This window comes from Phocoena sinus, chromosome 6, assembly GCF_008692025.1.
Source record: "Phocoena sinus isolate mPhoSin1 chromosome 6, mPhoSin1.pri, whole genome shotgun sequence".
Classification (NCBI taxonomy): domain Eukaryota; kingdom Metazoa; phylum Chordata; class Mammalia; order Artiodactyla; family Phocoenidae; genus Phocoena; species Phocoena sinus.
This window is the reverse complement of record NC_045768.1, coordinates 13,570,170-13,590,475: the sequence shown is the minus strand read 5'-3', so window position 1 is coordinate 13,590,475 and position 20,306 is coordinate 13,570,170. Positions and strand designations below refer to the sequence as shown.

Genomic DNA, 20,306 nt, shown 5'->3' with positions numbered 1-20,306 from the left:
AATAATCCAGTGATTATCAATGGTCTTATAATATGCATAGATATGTTGCACTCCATTCCATGATAGAGTGGAATGATGAGTAATTAAATCATTTAAGACATATTACAATCAGTTTTATTTTAGCAGTGAACACTTTGTGCCATCACTTAACAGTTGTATTTTAAATACAAAAATAAAACAGTACTTAAAATAAGCACAGTACTTACTTTGGTATCACTTGATATTTGTGAACATTTAATAAATTTTCCTGAGTTATTGATCTTTTTCATAGTGTAGAATTCATCTTGTATTATTAAGACAAAAAAACATTATGATTTCCATATGCTGACTCCCTGGTGCATGTTAAGTCAACCCATTGAAAATCATGGCAAAATAGTTTATTTTATATTTGTGTGCTATCCCAAAATTATGGATTATTATAGTTGCCTAGTTTTCTCTTTTGTTCGTTTATTATGTTGATATGTTTATGCTGTAAATAAATGTTTTGTAAATTGTCAACAGTTCTTGTTCGTTTTTTTTTCCTGTAACTGTTTTCAGTTAGAAGACAGACTGTGCTCTTTTTGAGTCATTATGTTACTTTTATCATTAACTATTTAAAAACACTTTATATACAAAGTTACTATATGTTTATTATAACAAATTCAGACAACACAAATGTATACACTAGAAAATGAAGGTTTCACTCTTCCCCTGCCACATTCCTTGGAGGTTAATATGTATCCTTTTTGTTGTAATTATATATATTTTTGAATGTTTTGTGATTTAAAAAAATTTTACTATATATTTTTTAAAATTCTGCCATCTTATTTTTTACAAAACAGTATATCATTGGACAGCTGTCCAAGTTAAAAAAATACATACACGTGTATATGTGTGCACACATATATACACACACACATAAATTCTTTTCAAAGTGTATATTGTGTTCCACTATACGGATTTTCCATGATTTATTTAACCTTCTCTTATTGATGAATATTTAAGTTGCTTCCACTTTTTTGTTATTAGAAACAATACTATAGAGAAAATCTTTATATATATATATATACCTTATGCATTCATACTAGTACTTCCTTAGCATAATCACTATAAGTTTTAAATTTTGATAGCTATTAATGTTACCCCTCAAAAAGCTTATAACTGCTTCACACTTCTATAGCAGTGGGTGAAAGAGCCCACCCCCACTTGATAGTATTATTTTGAACTTGTATATAGGATAGAAAAAAATGGAATCTCATTGCTTTAATTTCGCATTTCTTTAGGTATTGGAGAGCTGAGTACTGCATATGTATTTCTTAGCTATTTTGTATTTCTTCTTCAAATTCATATTGTTTTGCCAGTTCTTTTATTATTCCAAAGGACTATTCCATGTTAAAAAAAAAAATTCCGTGTCTTATTCCAAGAGCCTACATTTGAAAAACATTTTCCATTATCTTATGCAGAATATCTGGTGATAATATCACCTATAGTTGTATAATGTTTTCTAGTTTCATATAATAATTCCTCATATAGTAAGTCAATTAACTTATAAATGAAGCATTGTAACATTGAAGGAAAACTTCTGGTGGCCATTTAACCTGTAGTAGTCCCCCTCTCCTGCCACCAACAAATGTTAACTTTAATATTACTTATTGTCTTTTTGCAAGTTATTTAAACTCCTGTACTTGTTTCCTCATTTTTAAAATGAGGATGATTTACCTGTCCTGCCAGCCCCACAGAGTTGTGAGGACCTGGTGAGGTTATGAATATGAAAATGATTTGAAATGAATCAAGCTAAGTAATGGAAGGTGGTAAATATGAAACTCCATTAGAATGATGATAAAATGTGTCCATGTAAGAATAATGCAGGTATTAATAACCATATCTTCCTAAGGTAAGTTGTCAGTAAAGAGCAGCTTATGTTGTTATAGCCTCACTCTCTAGAATTCTCCAGGTGATGGTATCTGTTTGCTTCTTTCTCCTTTTAGCCCTTGTTTTGGTTTCTTGCAGACCCTTTGCTGATTCTTTATTCTTCCTTAAAGGTAGTTTGTTCAGGACTGAATTGTATACTATGTTTTTCATGGTTTGCATGAAAACTTGTATTAATATCCTTATGTACATTTTAAGTTTTGAAACTGGCTCGCCTTTTGAGAAATGTGCTTGTGTGTATGTATAATTTTTTTTAATGATTGTTTACATAGGAGAGTGAATTTGAATGTGGGGGAAAGAATTTGTATCGTTTTTCCTATTGGTAAATATGTTAACTGCAGTCAGCTCTTGATTATCCACAGCTAATACTTTCCCGGGCTTTGACTCCCACGTTGCTCCCATTTGTGCATTTCTTCAAAGGACATTTATTGAATGCTTACTATATGCTAAGCCTACTGCTGTAAAAGACACAAAAGTACTTTAAGATGCACAGAGTATTCATTATTAAAGTTGAGCCTTGAACAACACAGGGGTTAGTCCACATATAACTTATAGTTGGTCCTCAATATCCTTAGTTCCTCGGCATTCACAGATTCAAACAACCACCAACTGTCTAGTACTATAGTATTTACTATTGAAAAGTATGTGTAAGTGAACCTGCTCAGTTCGAACCGGCATTGTTCAAGGGTCAACTGTATTTGCCTGTGGAGACCAGTCCCTATAGCCTCCACCGTTCAGTCACATTTGCCTTTGTTTGTCCCCACTGCCACTGATCTTTAGGGAGAGAAGCGCAAGATTAGTTTACATTGTTGGTTGTGAGTTGCCTTCTGGGGACTCAGGGACTTGTGAGCATTCAGTGAAAGCATCAATGTGGGTAATGTGCTTGACACCCTGCAGCAGGACATCGAAGGCAGTGTAGTATAATAGAGTGTCGGATTTGAAATCGGGAAACTTGGAACTGAACTCTGCCTCTTCCACTACCAGCTGTGCAATTGGACAAGTTATTTAACCTCTCTGTACAGCGTTTATCATCTCGTAGGGTAGTTGTGAAGATTCAGTGAGATGGCGTATGTCAAATGCTTAGCATGGTGCCTGGCATACAGTGAGTACTCAGTCAGAATTACCTGTTTTCCAGGTTAGCCTTACTTCCACTCAGCTGGATAATCAGGAGGTGACTGAAAGCTAAATCATGCACGACTTTGATTTCACCGGCCTTGTAAAATGTTCATGTTCGTTTATGATTTATTTTCTTCAGCTTGCATTTTTATATTAAAGAAGTGTTTCTGCATGCCTTTTTTTGTCTGGTATCTACTGTCAGATGCTGGGGGGAATGAAAAAGCAGAAATCACTTAGTGGACCTTTGAAATGAACTCAAGGATTGCTTTAGTAGAAAGGGGACTGGTACTGGTAGTTAATAAAATATTTAACTTCTGCCACTAATCTAATGATGTAACTTTTGACAAGTCAGTTCACCAATCTGGGACTCAGTTTCTTTATTTATAAATTCAGAGGGTTAGATTAGATGGTTTTTCTTCTAGCTCCTAAAATTTCTAAGAATAACTGAAAAGTTGTAATTACAGTAGGATTACTTTATTAAAAATTTAATATCCTATATTTGGATCTGATTGAGCTTATTCACATCCCTTATCCTCCATTACAAAGAATAATGTTCTGAACACTTAAAACTGAGATGCCATTAGCCAAAATACTACAGCAACATCAGTACAACAATTAAAACCAATCTCCTATTTTCATCCTTCTCACTCCTTCTAATTTATTAGTAATAAATGTCAAATATCATTTCTATCCATGATTTGAAACTATCATGAGTCAGTTAAATAAATTAGTACCAGTTATTGGGAAATCAGGAAGCAGGTACTTAGTAGACTAGTTACTTAAAAATAATTGATACAGAGTTATTTTCATGTTTGGATAAAGCAAATTTAAATGATTTTTAAAACTTTTATTCATTGTATCCTGAAATAACATATAAACTTCAAAGGTCTTTTATGTGGTCTCTTATGAAATGATAATTTTGTATTTCATTCTTTGTAATACTTTAGAATTAAGATAAAATGCTCTTAATGTTATTCTATGTGCTGTGGGATTTTTAAAAATCTAATTATCAGTTATAATTAGAGCTTGCCACACCACTGTACCTTTATACTAACTTACTGAATCTATGTGTTGTTTCATATCAATTTGGGCCAATAGCTAAGACAGAAGACCATGGAACTAACTCGAGCATGTCAGAAACAGTATGAACTGGAACAGGAATTGGCTTTTTATAAAATTGATGCTAAATTTGAGCCACTGAATTATTATCCATCAGAGGTGAGTTATTTTGATTTTGTAGTAATCCACAGTTAAAGCCAGCATAGAATGGGGCAGGGGAGGGCAGGGTGTTGGAGATGTTCAAGTGATTTTATCAATAACCACTCCATGTTTTTCTTAAGATACCAGCAGAGTATTTTGGTTGAATCTGTGAATTATTTGGCTCAGTGAGGTAGAGCAGTGTCCAAAAGAGGTTAAAAGCCCCAAGAGGATATTTGCCCACATCCATATTCGTAACCATAAGCAGCCCTTCTAATCCTGTTACCTCACTCAAGAGTGTGGTTGATCAGCTTCCTTAAATCCACACCTCCAGGAAAAGTGCACTGCCTGCTTCAGTGACCATGGAATAGGCATCTCCCTACATTGTTTTTTCAATAATCAGTGGGTTCACTATTAGTCAACCATTATTTGTACAAATACCATAAATGCCACTGCAACAGGGAACTGTTTAACTTCCAGGATCCAGTCAGTATCATATAAAATAATATATCATAATAAAATGTCATATCAAATATGATTTAATAAAAATTTAGTATTTAGTAAATACTAAATTTTTATGAAAAATTATTTTAGTAAAAATTCAACATTTAAAATTTGTTAGACTGATATTTTACTTATATATCAGCCAAGAAACCAAAATAAAACATGTAGATTTCTGATCTGAGAGATACAGCAGTGCTAAAAACAACAACAAAAGCCACATAACTGTAGGCACTTTCTTAGTCAATCCAGCTCACTGTTTGGGGATAGGAGGAGTAATCCTTTTGAGACCATTTTTTGTTCTAGTTCCTTTTTAGTATATTAAGAATAAGATAAAAGAATTATATATATATTTAAACTATGTGTGTAGGATTACTATTTAGGCAATTCTGTGATATATTCTTCATTAATAAAATGAATAATGTCACTCGACTGCATAGCAGTTACTTATTAAGTCATAAGATTTATTTATTTTGTTTCTAGTATGTTGACATTGATAAAGCCCCAGACGAAAGCCCTTACATTGGCAAATCCAGATACAAGAGAAATATGTTTGCCACAGAGAGTTATATTACTGATAATGCCCAGCTAGTAGAGATCAAGAGGATGGATCCAGATGAAGGGGAACAACTTAGAAATGAACATGTGAACTTGAGAGCCCATACGCCACTGGACACACGACTGGAAGACAAAGAAAACAAAATAAGTGCAGGTTAAAAAAAGTTACTTTAAATTCTTTAAAAATACAAAAGAATTGAATATATAAGCAAATTTTGTTTTTTAATTCTTCTAGTTAAACATGCTAAAGTTATTTATTGTTGTTTACATGAGACGTCTAAAACAAAAGCAGTGATTCATTGAGCAGATTATTTTTTAATGATTCCTGTTATGAAGAATGGGGTTTTTGACCGTTATTTGATAGCAGCATGTCCAGGGGCTCCAAGAATGCTTAAATTTCATCCTGCCAACAGGTGCTCCTCACCATTGGACTTACACATTCAAAGACATAATTAGTAATAATTGAAGCAAGTAAAGTTATTGATTCCTATACATGTCGCCAAAACCTAAAGTAGTGCTTTGGATAAACTGGATCAGTGCACTCTCCTTAGGCTTAGGCCTGAGGCTGGCCTCTGACTCTTCTTGACCTGCCCCACACTCCACCTCGTCAACCGCACCCCGCCCCCAGTCATCTAATTCAAGGAATCTTATCACTTCCTGGCAAGTCACAAAGAGGAAGAAATCAATCCAAGGGGACACTTAGAGACCTTCCAAATGGCAAACTTTGGACCCACTTCCTCACTTAGCTGTATGCATATGGCGGAAGGAGAAAGCAGTCCTGAGTTCATTCATCTCACTAGTAATCATGACCCATTGTGGGGATCTCAAGCAATGAGATTAGTAGCCCATCTTCCCTTGTTTGGCAGCTAAATGGAATACATGGAAGGCCAATAGCGGTTGACTTGGAGAGGGGAGAAAAGAGGCCGAATTGTCCGTGCCTGCCTATGCTATATGCAAGGCTCTGGAAGGGGAAAGCGAAACTAAATCACACCAGCCTCAAGGGGCTCATAGTTTTATAGGAGGCAGGGAGGGAGAAAGAAATCAGGAATTTGAGGTGGAAAGTCACTGATTTGGGATTACCAAATCAGTAGTGAATTTCTTGATATTGAATCCCATCATAAAGTATTTGTCTCTAACACAGGTTTTTGTTTAATACTCTAAACCTAATTATAACTTGGTGACATGTAAGCACATATTTACAAATAAAATCCTTATTCTTTCAAAAGAGTTCTTTAATGTTGGGAGTATCAAGTAGAGCCCCTTTTATGTTAGGATTTTACAAATAAATGGATCAATTATAGCTCTATGGCATATCATGAAACTATTCTAGAGATTAATAGAGAGGAAAACAATCATAAGAAATTACTTTTTTTTTTATTCCTGTGTTGTATAATTGCAGAATTTAATTGGAGGAAGTTATTGCTAAGAAAAAGGTAGAAATTTGAGAATTCAGGATTTTTCTTGTGTGCCTGTGTGCATGGTTTTTAAATTTGCAGCACAAGCTCGACTATCAGAACTGCATGATGAAATAGAAAAGGCAGAACAACAAATTTTAAGAGCTACTGGAGAATTTAAACAACTGGAAGAAGCTATACAACTTAAAAAAGTAAGTAAAAGTAAAGCTGCATTGCTAACAGAAAATGCCAAAAATGAAATGTGTTTCCCTCTTCATAACCGTGTAAAAAAATCTTTATATCAGTGCTGCCTAATTAATTACGGAATAACAAATTTCAGAGTCAGATATGGTTCTAGCGTTTTCCAATTTCATTTCCTTCCATTCAGGATGACATCCTATTAGCATTTAATAGAGTGTATAGATACACGTTACTTAACCATTTATGTAAAAAGATATATTCAGTCTACTGTATTATGAAAGTGTCCAATTTACCCAGGGAAGCTGCTTCCTAATATATCTCTCCTAATTTAATTAAGCACTCACCACCGTTAAGATCCTGGAACCTAGATTAAGAGCCAGAAAACACCTCTACAATGAACATTATTAAACATGAGTAGCAAAAATATAAATGATATAAAATATGGTATACATAAAGATGATGTCATGAAGAAGCAAGCAGCTCAAACCCATGATGTAGTTGCATAGGGAGAAAGTTCAAAAAAGGAAGTATTTTGACATTTTAGTTTTTAAGTAAGTAAAAGGTTTTAGTTATTTGCAACTTTTAAAAATCAGTATTTGAAAATTGTGATGGTAATGTATTCATACCATAGTAGGAAGAAAAGAAGGTGAAGTCCAAATTATATGTTCTTTTAAAAAGATAACCCTGTGTCGTTAGTTTCAAATTATTTAGTAACTAGAAATTGATTCAAGTTTATGTGGCAGTTGCTGACTGAGCTGGGCCCTGAGTAATGAAAAAAACGGATGTGTTCCTCTCTCATGGGCAGGAAGTAGGCAAAAAATAAGTAAAAATAAGTTTAAAAGAAATGTATAGTTAAACAACATAAGTTCTAGGGGGGAAAGAAAAAGAAAATTAGGAGAGACAGTAAAGAGGATGTAGATTGCTGCAACCCACAAAGGCCTCACTGAGGAAGTGACATTTAGGCTGAAAACCAAAGGATGAAAAAGAGCCAGTGAGGCAGGATTAAGGGCAAGCATATTCCAGGCAGAGGTGACAGTGTGTGCAAAAGACTTCAGACTAAAGATTCCTCTGCAGGGTGAGGGAGAGTATAGTGGAAGATGAGGTTAAAGCTCATGCCAGGCATCATAGGCCATTTTAAGGGGGTTGAATTTTATTCTGAATGTAATGGGAAACCTTTGAAGGACTTTAGGTGGTAGCACGGCTGATCCTATTTGTATTTTTATAAGGTCACTCTGGCTACTTGATGAGAGTGAATTGGGTTGAGAGAGATGGAAAAAATGGAGATGTGTACATCGGTTAGGAGGCTGTTGTTTAGTACAGGCAAGACATGATAATGGCTTGGACTACAAAGGTGATGGTGGACATGGAGAGAAAGAAGACTAGGTAAAATCTGGCAGTAGAATTGACAGGACTTAAAGATGGATTGAAAATGGGAGATGAGGTGGATGGAGCTATTAAGAATGATTTTAATAATTAAATAAGAATGTTTTATAACAGTACTGGCGAAAGCTTTATATAGATAAATTGGTAGAAGTAAATAATGTACATAATTTTTAAGTAAATGGATGCTTACAAAATGTGCTTGGAAAAAATAGTTATTTTAAATGAGTAAGTATAATATAGCCTAAATTTTTCATTACATTGTCAGTTGGCTTGATATTCTAATACAAGGGTAAGTGCTATAAAAAGTCAGCTACCATTAATATTATGGTTATTATTATTAATTTATAAATTATACTAATATGACAACTTCATTTCTACTGCTTTTGTTTTCATAAGCTTTTATAAAATAAAATTTTCTACATATAATAAGGATAAAAGTATAAGATATGAATGGAGTGCCTAGGTATCTCCTGCATTTTACTTTTATTAAACAAAAACTGATAGAGCATGGAATACCTTTTTAAATTGTACTAGTTGTTTTCTGTAAATTTGTAAATCAGTGTTGCTGTCCTCTGTTAATTGTATGTTGGGGTGTGGGGGGAATTAGATTTCAGAAGCGGAGAAAGACTTTCTTTTCAAGCAGTTGAGTGGTAGGATACAACTTCTAAATAAATTACGCCAAGAAGCCCTGGATCTAGAAATGCAGATGGAAAAGCAAAGAGGAGAAATTGCTGAAAAGCAGAAGGAGATCAAGAACCTGCAAATAGGTATTGATAGTCTGGATTCCAAAGACCCAAAACATGTAAGTAAATGAAGAGATCTTTGGCTTGTTCTATGGGGATGAGCATATCATTCTTTCTAGGTATTATGTCTCATCGTTTTTAGCCTCAGAGTCCTTTCTGAAAATCTCTTTTAGTTTGATGCACAAATCTGAGCAATACATATGTTTATATGTGTGTATATAATATGAGTGTATGTATGTGTATTATATATATACATATGTGTGTATATACATACACAGACACACATATATATGAAGTGTGTGTGTGTGTTTAAAACAAAACAACCTAGGGCTTGATGGAGGTAGTAGCTTTCAGTAGAACAATTGATGAATGATATACTTATTTTTTTTAAGTAATTGAATTTCATTATATTTCAAATCAAGAGTAACCTGCTCTAAGGTGCTCTCCAAACCTCTTACTCTTTCTCTTTCCTTGTTTTATTTTCTTCTTTCTTAACAGCAAGGTGGCAAGATGGGAGAGCTGAGGGGGTTCAGAGTCCTTTTTCTACCTCTTCTTTAATCCTTTATGCAAATATTCCACTAAAGCTATTTGTTGTTTCATATTGTTTTGTTTTGTCCTTAAAAAGAAAACATTTCTCTAGAGTATGTCTTCCTAAAATGTGGCCAGAGGTGGTCAAGTGGCTGGATGATGGAGTTAGGTTCTTGTCTCTTTCTGTCTCTACTCTGAAAAGTCTTACTAATGGTTTATATTTTAGCCAATATTTGTAAAATAGAAGTAAGAATATTTCCTGCATATTTTACTGGTATACTTTGAATAATAAGGTTATTTAAAAAAAACTTTAAAATCTCTGGATTATGAGAAACCATAGAATTTAACATGGTAAAGACAATGCACTATAATTGCTTTATGTACTTGACAAGTTATTTAGTTATCCCTTTAAACATTTTAGTAAAATGTCATAGATATTTTTTGGAGGCCAGCTAATTTTGACAAAGGGTGACCATATCATCACAGACATAAGGTCTTTTCTAACAAAAGCCTAAGACTTAGTATTAAAATTGAAACCAGGGCTTCTCTGGTGGTACAGTGGTTGAGAGTCTGCCTGCCGATGCAGGGGACATGGGTTCGTGCCCCGGTCTGGGAAGATCCCACATGCCGCGGAGCGGCTGGGCCCGTGAGCCATGGCTGCTGGGCCTGCATGTCCGGAGCCTGTGCTCCGCAACGGGAGAGGCCACAGCAGTGAGAGGCCTGTGTACCGCAAAAAAAAAAAAAAAAGAAACCAAAAGTAGTCTTGATTATCTTGAAGAATTTTCATTACATGAAAAATTAGAGATTTTAAATAATATATAATATGGTCTGTGATATCTTCCTGTATCATATTTATTTGTTCAGAAGTCTACCACCCCATGTAAGGCCCCTGAGGACAGGAACTGAATCCCCGGGGGCCAGTGCTATGTTTATGAATGCTTGCATTAAGCAAAGTAGGGAAGAACTGGCCTATAGGCACTACCCAAAGCTCCTTTACTCCCTCTTGTAGTTCTGTGATCTATGAGTGTAATCAGAACCTAGATTGTCTGTTTGCTTTCATCTTAGGACTGTGATAGTCTTGGCATACCGGGAGTCTAATACACACTGGATATCTGTAAAGAATTACATATAGAAAGGAGTTAAATGAGAAGTAGGAAAGGCATCCAAGTTTTGAAGGTAGTCAAAATCAATCTGTAATAGTGGAGATGAAACATACAAGCCAGATTTTGAAGTTCCTTTTTGGTATTGTTAAAACTCGTGAAGGTTACTTCTTAGGGTTACAGTCTTAGTCTGAGCACCAGAGGATGTCTCTTTTTAATTTGTTCACCTGGAAGGAGCATCTTTTTCTAATTTGCACAAAGTCCCCTTAATGCCTAGTGTTAGGCACCCCATTTTAGGCTGCAAAATGTGAACATTTTAGCAAGAGGGAAAGAATCAAGAATGGTATTCTGCATATTTTTCTGCAGATTCAGGCTTTTATTTAACTTTTATTATCTAATCAGATGAAGTATCTTTCTGAATAGCAAATAGAATTTAAAGTAAAAGCTTGAGGGATTAGGAAACAGTAAATGACTGAGGTATGATGGAAAACAAGTACCTTAAGTGCCAGTGACGTGTCTTGCATTGCACTTGGTTTTAGGCACATATGGTGTGGAACTTTATTTTATTACAGCATCCAAATGAGACTGGTGACTTTTTAAATTTGCATAAAATGAAAATATGATTTAGAAAGATTAAATGATTTCCCAAAGTACCCCCTTTTAGGAAGAGGCAGAGCCTCACAAAGGAGTTACAGGTGTAAAGAGATTAATTATTTTTAAAATTAGCTCAGAGCCAAGCCTAGTCAAGTTTTCAACAGACATAAGCATTTAACTAGTTTTCAAAAGGAAAAGGCACTATATAAAAATCAAATCCCATTTTAGTTCTAGAAAACATTCGCAGAAGCAGAAATACCACAGGAGCAAACATAATAAAGGAAGATTTGTATCCCTGTTCCCTGTCTAGCAATGCTCTGTGGGAGCAAACTGTATGCTGAAGGCAATTAATCTGTAGTAATCTGTTGCAAAGGTTGTGCGTGATTGGCCTGTGGAAGCTTCCTGTGTTGTGATTTAAAGCGCGGAGGGTGTGGCCTGCCTTCAGAGGCTGCTTGTGATTGGACGGGCTGGGCTGCCGCTCAATCTCTGCCAGGAATGTGGTTTGAAGCGCTGGGAGGTTAGAGGCTCAGAGGCGTTTACAAAATTGTGGCTGTCAGAGAGGGAAGTGCACATGAGTTTCAAGACAGCATTAGAAAGCGTTCCGCCCACAGTTCCTCTGTTCTCAACGGCTCAGTTTTAACAGGACAAATTCTAAATTAAGGTATGATCATTTTCTCTCTCTGTGTACAAAGGATTTAAAAAGGAGGAGGAGTGAGAGATGTAAGTTCCTGTTTTTACAGTACCTCTATTGTGAGCTCCATGGTAGTGAAAATCGCTGAATCTACTTTTGCTCCCATGTGTTTAATGCAGATCATTGGTGTATTGAACTAATTTTTTGTCCTGCATGTAGAGATTTCAGTGGAAGTTTTAATGGTGAATTTTTAAGATTTATTGATACAGATATGAGTGTAGATCTTTTTGAAAATTCTTTCTTGAGCCATAAAAATCCTAAATTTACTTAGAATTTAAGGTTTTATCTGCAGTTATCTTTTCAGAAAGACTTCAGATGGGTATTTGGGGAGAGTAGGAGAAGAGTTTTGAACATCCATCACGTTTTACCAGTAGTAAAATAAAAACCTTCCAATCAAGCTGCCTCTCATTTATTCTTCAGAAATGAAGAGACTTTCTTTCTTGTCTTTGGAGGCAGCAGACTTGTAAAATTGAGAAATGTTCTTTTATAATCAAATTGTAGTCTTAGACTTGAGACACGTGGAGTTCGTTGTTCAGTCTAATACAGTTCTTTCTCCTGGTAACTTTCTCTTGATTTATTATTGTTCTGTTCCTCTGATCCTGTGGGGGCAAACGAGAGCTGCGAGGGTGTGATGTGAGTGGGAGGGCACAGGTTCTCTGGGGAATTATTTTGTCTCCATATGAACAGTTGCTTAAGGAGACCTGGGCAAGTCATTTGATGGATCTGAGATTCAGTTTTCTCACATGTTAAAGGAAGAATTAGACCAGGTCATCAGTTTTCAGTTTTTTCCCCCAGCACACCTGAGAAATACAATCCAATCCTTTCAGTTAACAGTAGCTCCCTAAAGCGATGACTGTCAGAGTGTGTGTGGGTGTGTGGAAGCTCTTTTCCACCAGGGGCATATGTAGTGGTTGCAGGTGTATGTAGTGGTTGCAGGGGTGTGCCTCCATAGGGCCCTCCATCTTGAGAATCACTGGGCTAAATGGTCTTCGAGGTCCCTCTCAACTCCCAGTTTATGGAACTTAAAAGCAAAATGTTTCTTTGTATAAGGAATTGAAAATAAACTCTTTGAGGACACGGGGAGGGGGAAGGGTAAGCTGGGACAAAGTGAGAGAGTGGCATGGACACATATACACTACCAAATGTAAAATAGCTAGTGGGAAGCAGCCGCATAGCACAGGGAGATCAGCTCGGTGCTTTGTGACCACCTAGAGGGGTGGGATAGGGAGGGTGGGAGGGAGATGCAAGAGGGAGGAGATATGGGAATATATGTATATGTATAGCTGATTCACTTTGTTATAAAGCAGAAACTAACACACCATTGTAAAGCAATTATACTCCAATAATAAAGAAGTTTAAAAAAAAAAGAAAATAAACTTGAATTCTAAGGAAGTATTTATTTCATGTCTGTATTTCCCCAAAAAAACCTTTTTAAAAATTATACTTAATGTTTTTTAATAAAAAGCTATTACTTGTCTATTATAAATTCTTTAGCTAAAAAAAACTTATTAAAAATCTCCTGTAATCTTTCCACCCAGATATAACCTTTGTTAACATTTTAGAATATAGCCTTTTCCTATGGATATATGTATGTATAATCAATTAACTTTTTGGAAACCTTTTGGAAAGATACATTTTAGTGCAGTGCAAAGAACACTGAAATTGGCTACATTACCTACTAGCTGTTACCTGGGAAAAATCACTTAACCTTCCTGAGCCTCAGTTTGCTCATCTGTAAAATGGAGATGATTTCCACATCAAGTTATCATGAGGTTTAAATGAAAACTTCATGTGAAAACAACAGTGTCTGACACAAAACAGATGCAAATTGTTATATTTTCTTTTCCACTCTTCCCTAGAAATGTTATTAAGGATTATTATTTTTATAAGAGTTTAAAGAATTAGGGATTTAATTTTTTTTTTCAATTCAGTGCCATATGAAGGCTCAGAAAAGGGGTAAAGAACAACAGCTTGACATTATGAACAAGCAGTACAAACAACTTGAAAGTCGTTTGGATGAGATACTTTCTAGAATTGCTAAAGAAACTGAAGAGATTAAGGACCTTGAACAACAGCTTACTGAAGGTGAGAATTTAAGTATGATTTAAGGTAAATCAGATTCAGTGTTAATAAAAGACAAATAACAGGCATTAATCCAGATATTAGCTGAATGTGCTTCAGCTGTTAGTACTAGTATTTGATAGGGAAATATTTGCAGAGTACTCAAAAATGTTTAATAAAATTAAAAATTTTTATTTTAGTTTTCTTGGGTTGATGTCCTGGTGAGTCAGGTCACTATGGCAAGAAATCCATCCATTACCATGATAAACTCTGGCATGTGATTGTCTTCTTCTAAGGCCTAAAATCTTTTCAGGAGCAAAGAGTCTGTTGATATCAGGCATTCGGTGTCTGGTTATAAAGAGACTGCAGAAAGAATTTTAGGATCTATTTTTGCAGTGCAAATTTCAATTGTGACATTGCTGGGAATTCCCAGGTGGTCCAGTGGTTAGGACTCTTTTGCTTTTACTGCCATGGGCCCAGGTTCAATCCCTAGTTGGGGAACTAAGATCCCACAAGCTGCACAGTGTGGCCAAAAAAGAAAATTTTTTAAATAAATAATAAAAATAGATCTTCCGCCCATTTAAAAAAATCATTTTAAAAAAATGTGACATTGCCATAATAGTGGAAGAGGAAGATAATAGACTGTAAGTGATGAGAGCCTTGGCTTGTGGTAAAAAGACCCCAGTCCTTGTTTTGCCATTATCAGCTGTGTTACCTGGGACAAATTATTTCTGTCATGATCATTAGTTTGGGGGAAGATTAAATGAAATAGTGTTCATGAAGTGCCTGGACATAGTAAGTACCCAATATATGGTTTGTTTGTTTTTATAAGTCTTCAGGTTACAGGTTAATGCTGCTAGTCTGGGATTTGACTTGGTTTTGTTTTGTGTGTCTAGCAGCAAGAACTGTTTTGTTGCACACTTTTCGTTATTTTATTTGGAAATCACTACTTTAAACTTTTTATAGCATGTATTAAGCATTTCATAAGCAATGCCAATGAATATACTATTTTTATTGTGTACCTGCTTAATACTCCTGTACCATGGGTAATAGGGGGGAAAGCTATTACTATATCTTGAAAATGAAAACTAAGATAGTAGGAAATAATTGGAAGCTTAGAATTTCATTCTTAGCTAGTAACGATAGCTAAGGAGGCTAAATGCAGTAATTATGTATCTTGAAAGCATTTTCTTATATATATTACCGCCTTCCCTTTCTTCGTCTTGCTTAGGCCAGATAGCAGCAAATGAAGCCCTGAAGAAGGACTTAGAAGGTGTCATCAGTGGGTTACAAGAATACCTGGGGACTGTCAAAGGCCAGGCTACTCAGGCCCAGAATGAGTGCAGAAGGCTACAGGATGAGAGAGAGACATTGCTGCAGAGATTGACTGAGGTCAAGCAGGAAAGGGACCAACTGGAAATAGTTGCCTTAGATGCAGAAAATATGAGGAAGGTATGATTTGTTTCTTCTTGTCTGTTTTCCTTACCTTCAGAAGTGGATGATGTCCAAGGTAAGTTAGTTAAGGAAGTTAGCCACAGTGCAATTATAAGTGGCAAAAGTGTTAGGAGCTATTTAGTGTTTTGGGGTTTTTTTTCCCTTTAGTTGTGATACACTTGGAAGCATTATTTTTCCCTTACTAAGAAAAGGAAGATTATTTTAGCTGAATTGCTATCCCTGAAAAGTATTGTGATCAAATAACTCTAAAGAATAAGAAATTATAGCTATTACAAATACTGTATTAGATGTTCATATTTTGTTATTTGTGTAGCAAAATTAAGCATAACATAATTTTTCTTATTCTTGTTGCTGTTACTTCATAATTGTAGTATTATTTTACAGATAACAAAACAGACACAGCATTGTAAATTATACCCTTCCATGCTTGATTTGTTGACATTCATTTGGAGATTTCACTTGCTCTGTTTTAGTTGTTTGGTAAACTTTACATTGCAGGAGAACCCAGATTCCCAAACCTCATCCTCGGTAGGGCTGGCTTTGGAAATTTGAATTAATTTGTTTTAATGTTATGAAATTTATCAGACATATAAGAATATCAAAAATATTTAACACTATGTACTCACAGCTTAAAAACTAAAACATACAGATATATTTGAAACCCTCTGTGTACCCCTCCCAGAGGTAGCAAAATCCTGAATATGGTTATTATTTCCCTCTATCTCTCTTCTTTTATTATATGTGTATCCATCTATAAACAATACGTATTATAGTTTTGCATAATTTTAGGATTTATATAAAAAGTACATAATGTAGTCTTTGGCTACTTCCTTTCTTCCTTCATGTTTATGTTTTTGAGAATTATGCAAGTTGATACATGCAGCTCTATTTTTATTGATGTATATAGCATCCCATTGTATGTGCCTACCACAAATTTATTGCTTATTCATTCTCCTCTTGGGGGATATTGAGGTGGTTTCCATCCTTTTGCTATTACAATATTGAGAGTGACATTCTTACACACATCCTGAGCATGGGGACTGTGTTCACCGTGGAACTGTGAGTCAGAGTGTACGTGCCTTCTCAGCTTCACTAGATATTGTCAAATTACTGTCCATAGTGATTTTGTGAATTTCTGTTCCCCCCAGCAGTGTGAAGGGCTACCATTACACCACATCCTTGACATCACCTTAATGTTATCTAACTTTTATTTTGTAAGCCTTAATTTTGAAATAATTTCAAGCTTACAGGAGAGTTGCAAGAATAGCTCACTATACCTTCCATTCAGAGTCACCAATTTATTTTGCCACATTTGCTTTCTCTCTCATATATAATTTTACATGATTTTATATACATTGTTATATAAATTTTTTTCTTAATCATTTTAGAATTAGCGGTAGACATCATGCTCTTTAGCTTCTAAATATTTCAGTATGTTTCCTAAGAACAAGGACATTTTCTAAGATAAACACAGAATAAAGATCAAATTCAAGAAATTTAACATTTTGTCAGACTTAGTGTTTGCCAATGTGCTGAGTTTGAAATGATGTCTTTTTTTATGAAAATTTTTACATTTACAGGAAAGTTGAAAGAATAATTCATTGAGCATCTGTGTGCTCTCTTAGATTCAACAAATATTTTTCTATATCTTTTTTTTTGTTGGGTCATTTGAAAATTGCAGATGGTATGACATCATCCCTTCAGTACATATCTCTTAAAAATGAGGACATTTTCCTACATCAGTGCAATACCATTATTATACCTAGGAAAATTAACAGCAGTTCCCTAATATTATCTAATATCTGAGCCATATTCACATTTTCCCAATTGTGCCAAGAATGTCTTTCATCGTGCGTGCGTGTGTACGTGTGTGTGTGTGTGTGTGTGTGTGTGTGTGTGTGTGTGTGTGTGTGTAGAATCCAGCTGGTAGTTCTGTAGAGTGTCCCACGTTCTGGATTTATCTGATTGTTTCCTCATGGTTTGTTTAACTTGTTTCTCTATGCTCTGTGCAAAATTGTGTCTTGTTTTAACTGCATTTTCACTTGATTACTGGAGAGGTTAAGTACTTTTCATCTGTTTATTTGCCATTCAGTTTTTCTCTTCAGTGAAATCCCTATTCATATTCTTTGCCTATTTTTTCTATTGGATTGTCTGTTTCTTAATGATTTGTAGGAACTTTTTATATATTCTGGATATTAATCCTCTGTTGGTTATATGTATAGCGTCTGCATTTTGGACAAGCAACCCATATAATTCAGATGCCAGGTGGTCTTTTGATCACTTACTGAGAAACTCTTCTATAGAAGTTCTTATCACAGGATTCTCCTCTTTAATCAGAATAGTTTAATTCTTCAAGATTCCAAATAAACAGATGAAAGCTATAATGTTTAATCATAAAAAAAAATAGGCTAAAATGAATCACAACTGTGGTATGCTAATCAACAGGTACTTATATTCTTGTTAACACTCGTTTAAGCTTCTCTCTCATCCTTAATATTAGAGAGTGCTAGTCCCGTTTTGTTCTTCTGATAAGTGAACATACTGTGGTTTAACAGGAAGAGTGTGGGCTTTGGAGTCAGAAATCTCAGTTCATATTCTGACTCTGTCCTTTGTTTAGCTGCACAGCTCTGTGCTGTTTACTTAGATCTTCATTCTCCATTTCCTCATCTATAAAACGGGGATAATACTTTGCCTTACACAGTTACTGTGAGGATGTAATTAAATAATGAATGTGAAAACATTTATTCCAGTGTCTGAAGGAAAATAGGCCTTAAATATTATCCTCCTCTCTTTTTTTCTTCTTATGAATACATAAGACTCATTTAAAGTATCACACAACTGGTTACTTTGGAAAACATGTTGTAGCTTACTGATTTTTCTTATTACATTTAGTCAGTGTTTTTGTTTTCCAGCGTGGATTCACACAGCCTGCAGCTTCATCATCTTGCCATTGAATACTCTGTGCCTGGCCAGCACTGGCTGGCCAGCATTTGCTTTAAGTGCTCACGTTACTTATAAGGACTTGCAGGTGCTTAAGCAGCACACTGAGGGTTCTATACTTAAAACACTGAATCCTTGCAGGAGCTCGCAGAGCTAGAAAGCGCCCTTCAGGAGCAGCATGAGGTGAATGCATCCCTGCAGCAGACCCAAGGAGATCTCAGTGCCTACGAGGCTGAGCTAGAGGCTCAGTTAAAAATAAAGGATGCCGAAGCCAACCAGCTCAAAGAAGAGTTGGAAAAACTAACAAGGCTCAGCCAGGTAAGTAAGAGCACAAAGCCATCTAGAAACCAAGTAGGCTGGGCCTTAACATAACAGCTTTCCTTTAATTTAATCGAAGATTAAACACTTTTTAATATAATGTATGTGGAGTGATGGGAAGAGCACATTTTTGGAGTCAGACATTCTGAGCTTAAATATGACCCCTGTGTGAACATGGGCAAGTCACTTCATGGCTCTGAGCCTCTGACAAATGCCTCATCATCTGTAAAGCGGGTTATGGTGAGGGTAAGTGAGACAATGGGCCTGAAAGCACCTAGCAGTTGGTAATCAATAAATTCTAGTTGTTCTTTCTCAAAACAGCTTTAAGAGACCTCTTTTAAGTTGATATTAAATTTTACTTTGCTACTTCCTGTTCTGGTTGGATGAAATACCTACTAGTTTAATTATACTTGCAAATTAGTGAAATATTTATTCATCCAATAAATACTTATCGATTGGCCATTAAGGGCCAGGTGCCATGGATGCTGTAGGGAATAGCACAGACATGGTTATGTCCTTGTGAAGCTGACAGTCTGGTAGGTGAAACGGGTGTCCGACAAAGAAAATGATAGGGTTCTGTTAGGGGAGTGGTGGTCAGGGAAGACTGCCCTATGGAAATGGTGTTTCAGCCGAGACTTCAAGGGGAACTAGGATTTGGCTGTGCAGAGGGAGCCGAGGTGAAAGGGTAGAGGTAAGGGATGTGTTCTAGGCAGAGAGGCAAGGAGAGAGAGCTTAATGCATTTGAAGTGCTGAAAGTATGCCTCCAGTATGCCAGGAGCGAGAAGAGGAGTAGGGAATGAGAGTGAGAGATAAGGGCAGAGAGGAAGACAGAGGCCAGTTATAATATATTCTTGATCACATTAAAATACAGTTTTGTTTAGCTATTAGCCAAATGGGTTGCATCTTCCTCCAGGAAGCCCGCCCTCACCTTCTGTTATGCCTGCTGAAAATCTGGATTCGGGACTCTACTTTGATTTTCCTTTAACCTGTGCTCAGTCAAAACATTTTAGCTTGTGTATGAAATCATCTGTTTAGATTGTCTGTCTCTCCTGCTAGACTCAGAGCACAGTGAATGCCCAGATTGTAGTTGCCTGTTTCAGTGCCTGGCACATGAGGAGGGTCAATAGGTTCTAACTGGATGAAAGTTAAATAAAATAAGATAGTTTGAAACAGGCACATGAAAAGATGCTCAACGTTGCTAATTATTAGAGAAATACAAATCAAAACTACAATGAGGTACCACTTCACACTGGTCAGAATGGCCATCATCTACAAATAATAAATGCTGGAGAGGGTGTGGAGAAAAGGAAACCCTCCTACACTGTTGGGGGAATGTAAATTGGTGCAGTCACTATGGAGAAGTGGAGGTTCCTTAAAAAACTAAAAATAGAGTTACCATATCATCCAGCAATCCCACTCCTGGGCATATATCTGGAAAAGATGAAAACTAATTCGAAAAGATACATGGACCCCAGTGTTCATAGCAGCACTATTTACAATAGCCAAGACATGGGAGCAACATAAATGTCCATCGACATATGTATGGATAAAGAAGATGTGGTATTTATACACAATGGAATATTACTCAGCTGTAAAAAAAAAAAAATGAAATAATGCC

The 20,306-nt window shown here is 35.7% G+C and overlaps 1 protein-coding gene across 4 annotated transcripts in view; it reads left to right on the top strand.

The window, feature by feature from the left end:
• The window catches only part of CNTRL (centriolin), an 85,507-nt gene that overhangs the window by 24,020 nt on the left and 41,181 nt on the right, over positions 1 to 20,306 (top strand). For 3 of the 4 annotated variants that reach the window (XM_032633800.1, XM_032633802.1, XM_032633801.1), the window contains exons 8-14: positions 4,123 to 4,242; positions 5,206 to 5,434; positions 6,777 to 6,886; positions 8,866 to 9,060; positions 13,846 to 13,999; positions 15,207 to 15,427; positions 18,512 to 18,688. In XM_032633800.1, the coding sequence (XP_032489691.1) occupies positions 4,123 to 4,242; positions 5,206 to 5,434; positions 6,777 to 6,886; positions 8,866 to 9,060; positions 13,846 to 13,999; positions 15,207 to 15,427; positions 18,512 to 18,688 (1,206 nt within the window). Of the gene's footprint in view, positions 1 to 4,122; positions 4,243 to 5,205; positions 5,435 to 6,776; positions 6,887 to 8,865; positions 9,061 to 10,389; positions 11,885 to 13,845; positions 14,000 to 15,206; positions 15,428 to 18,511; positions 18,689 to 20,306 lie in introns of those variants that run through there. The other variant, XM_032633804.1, reaches the window with a different exon arrangement.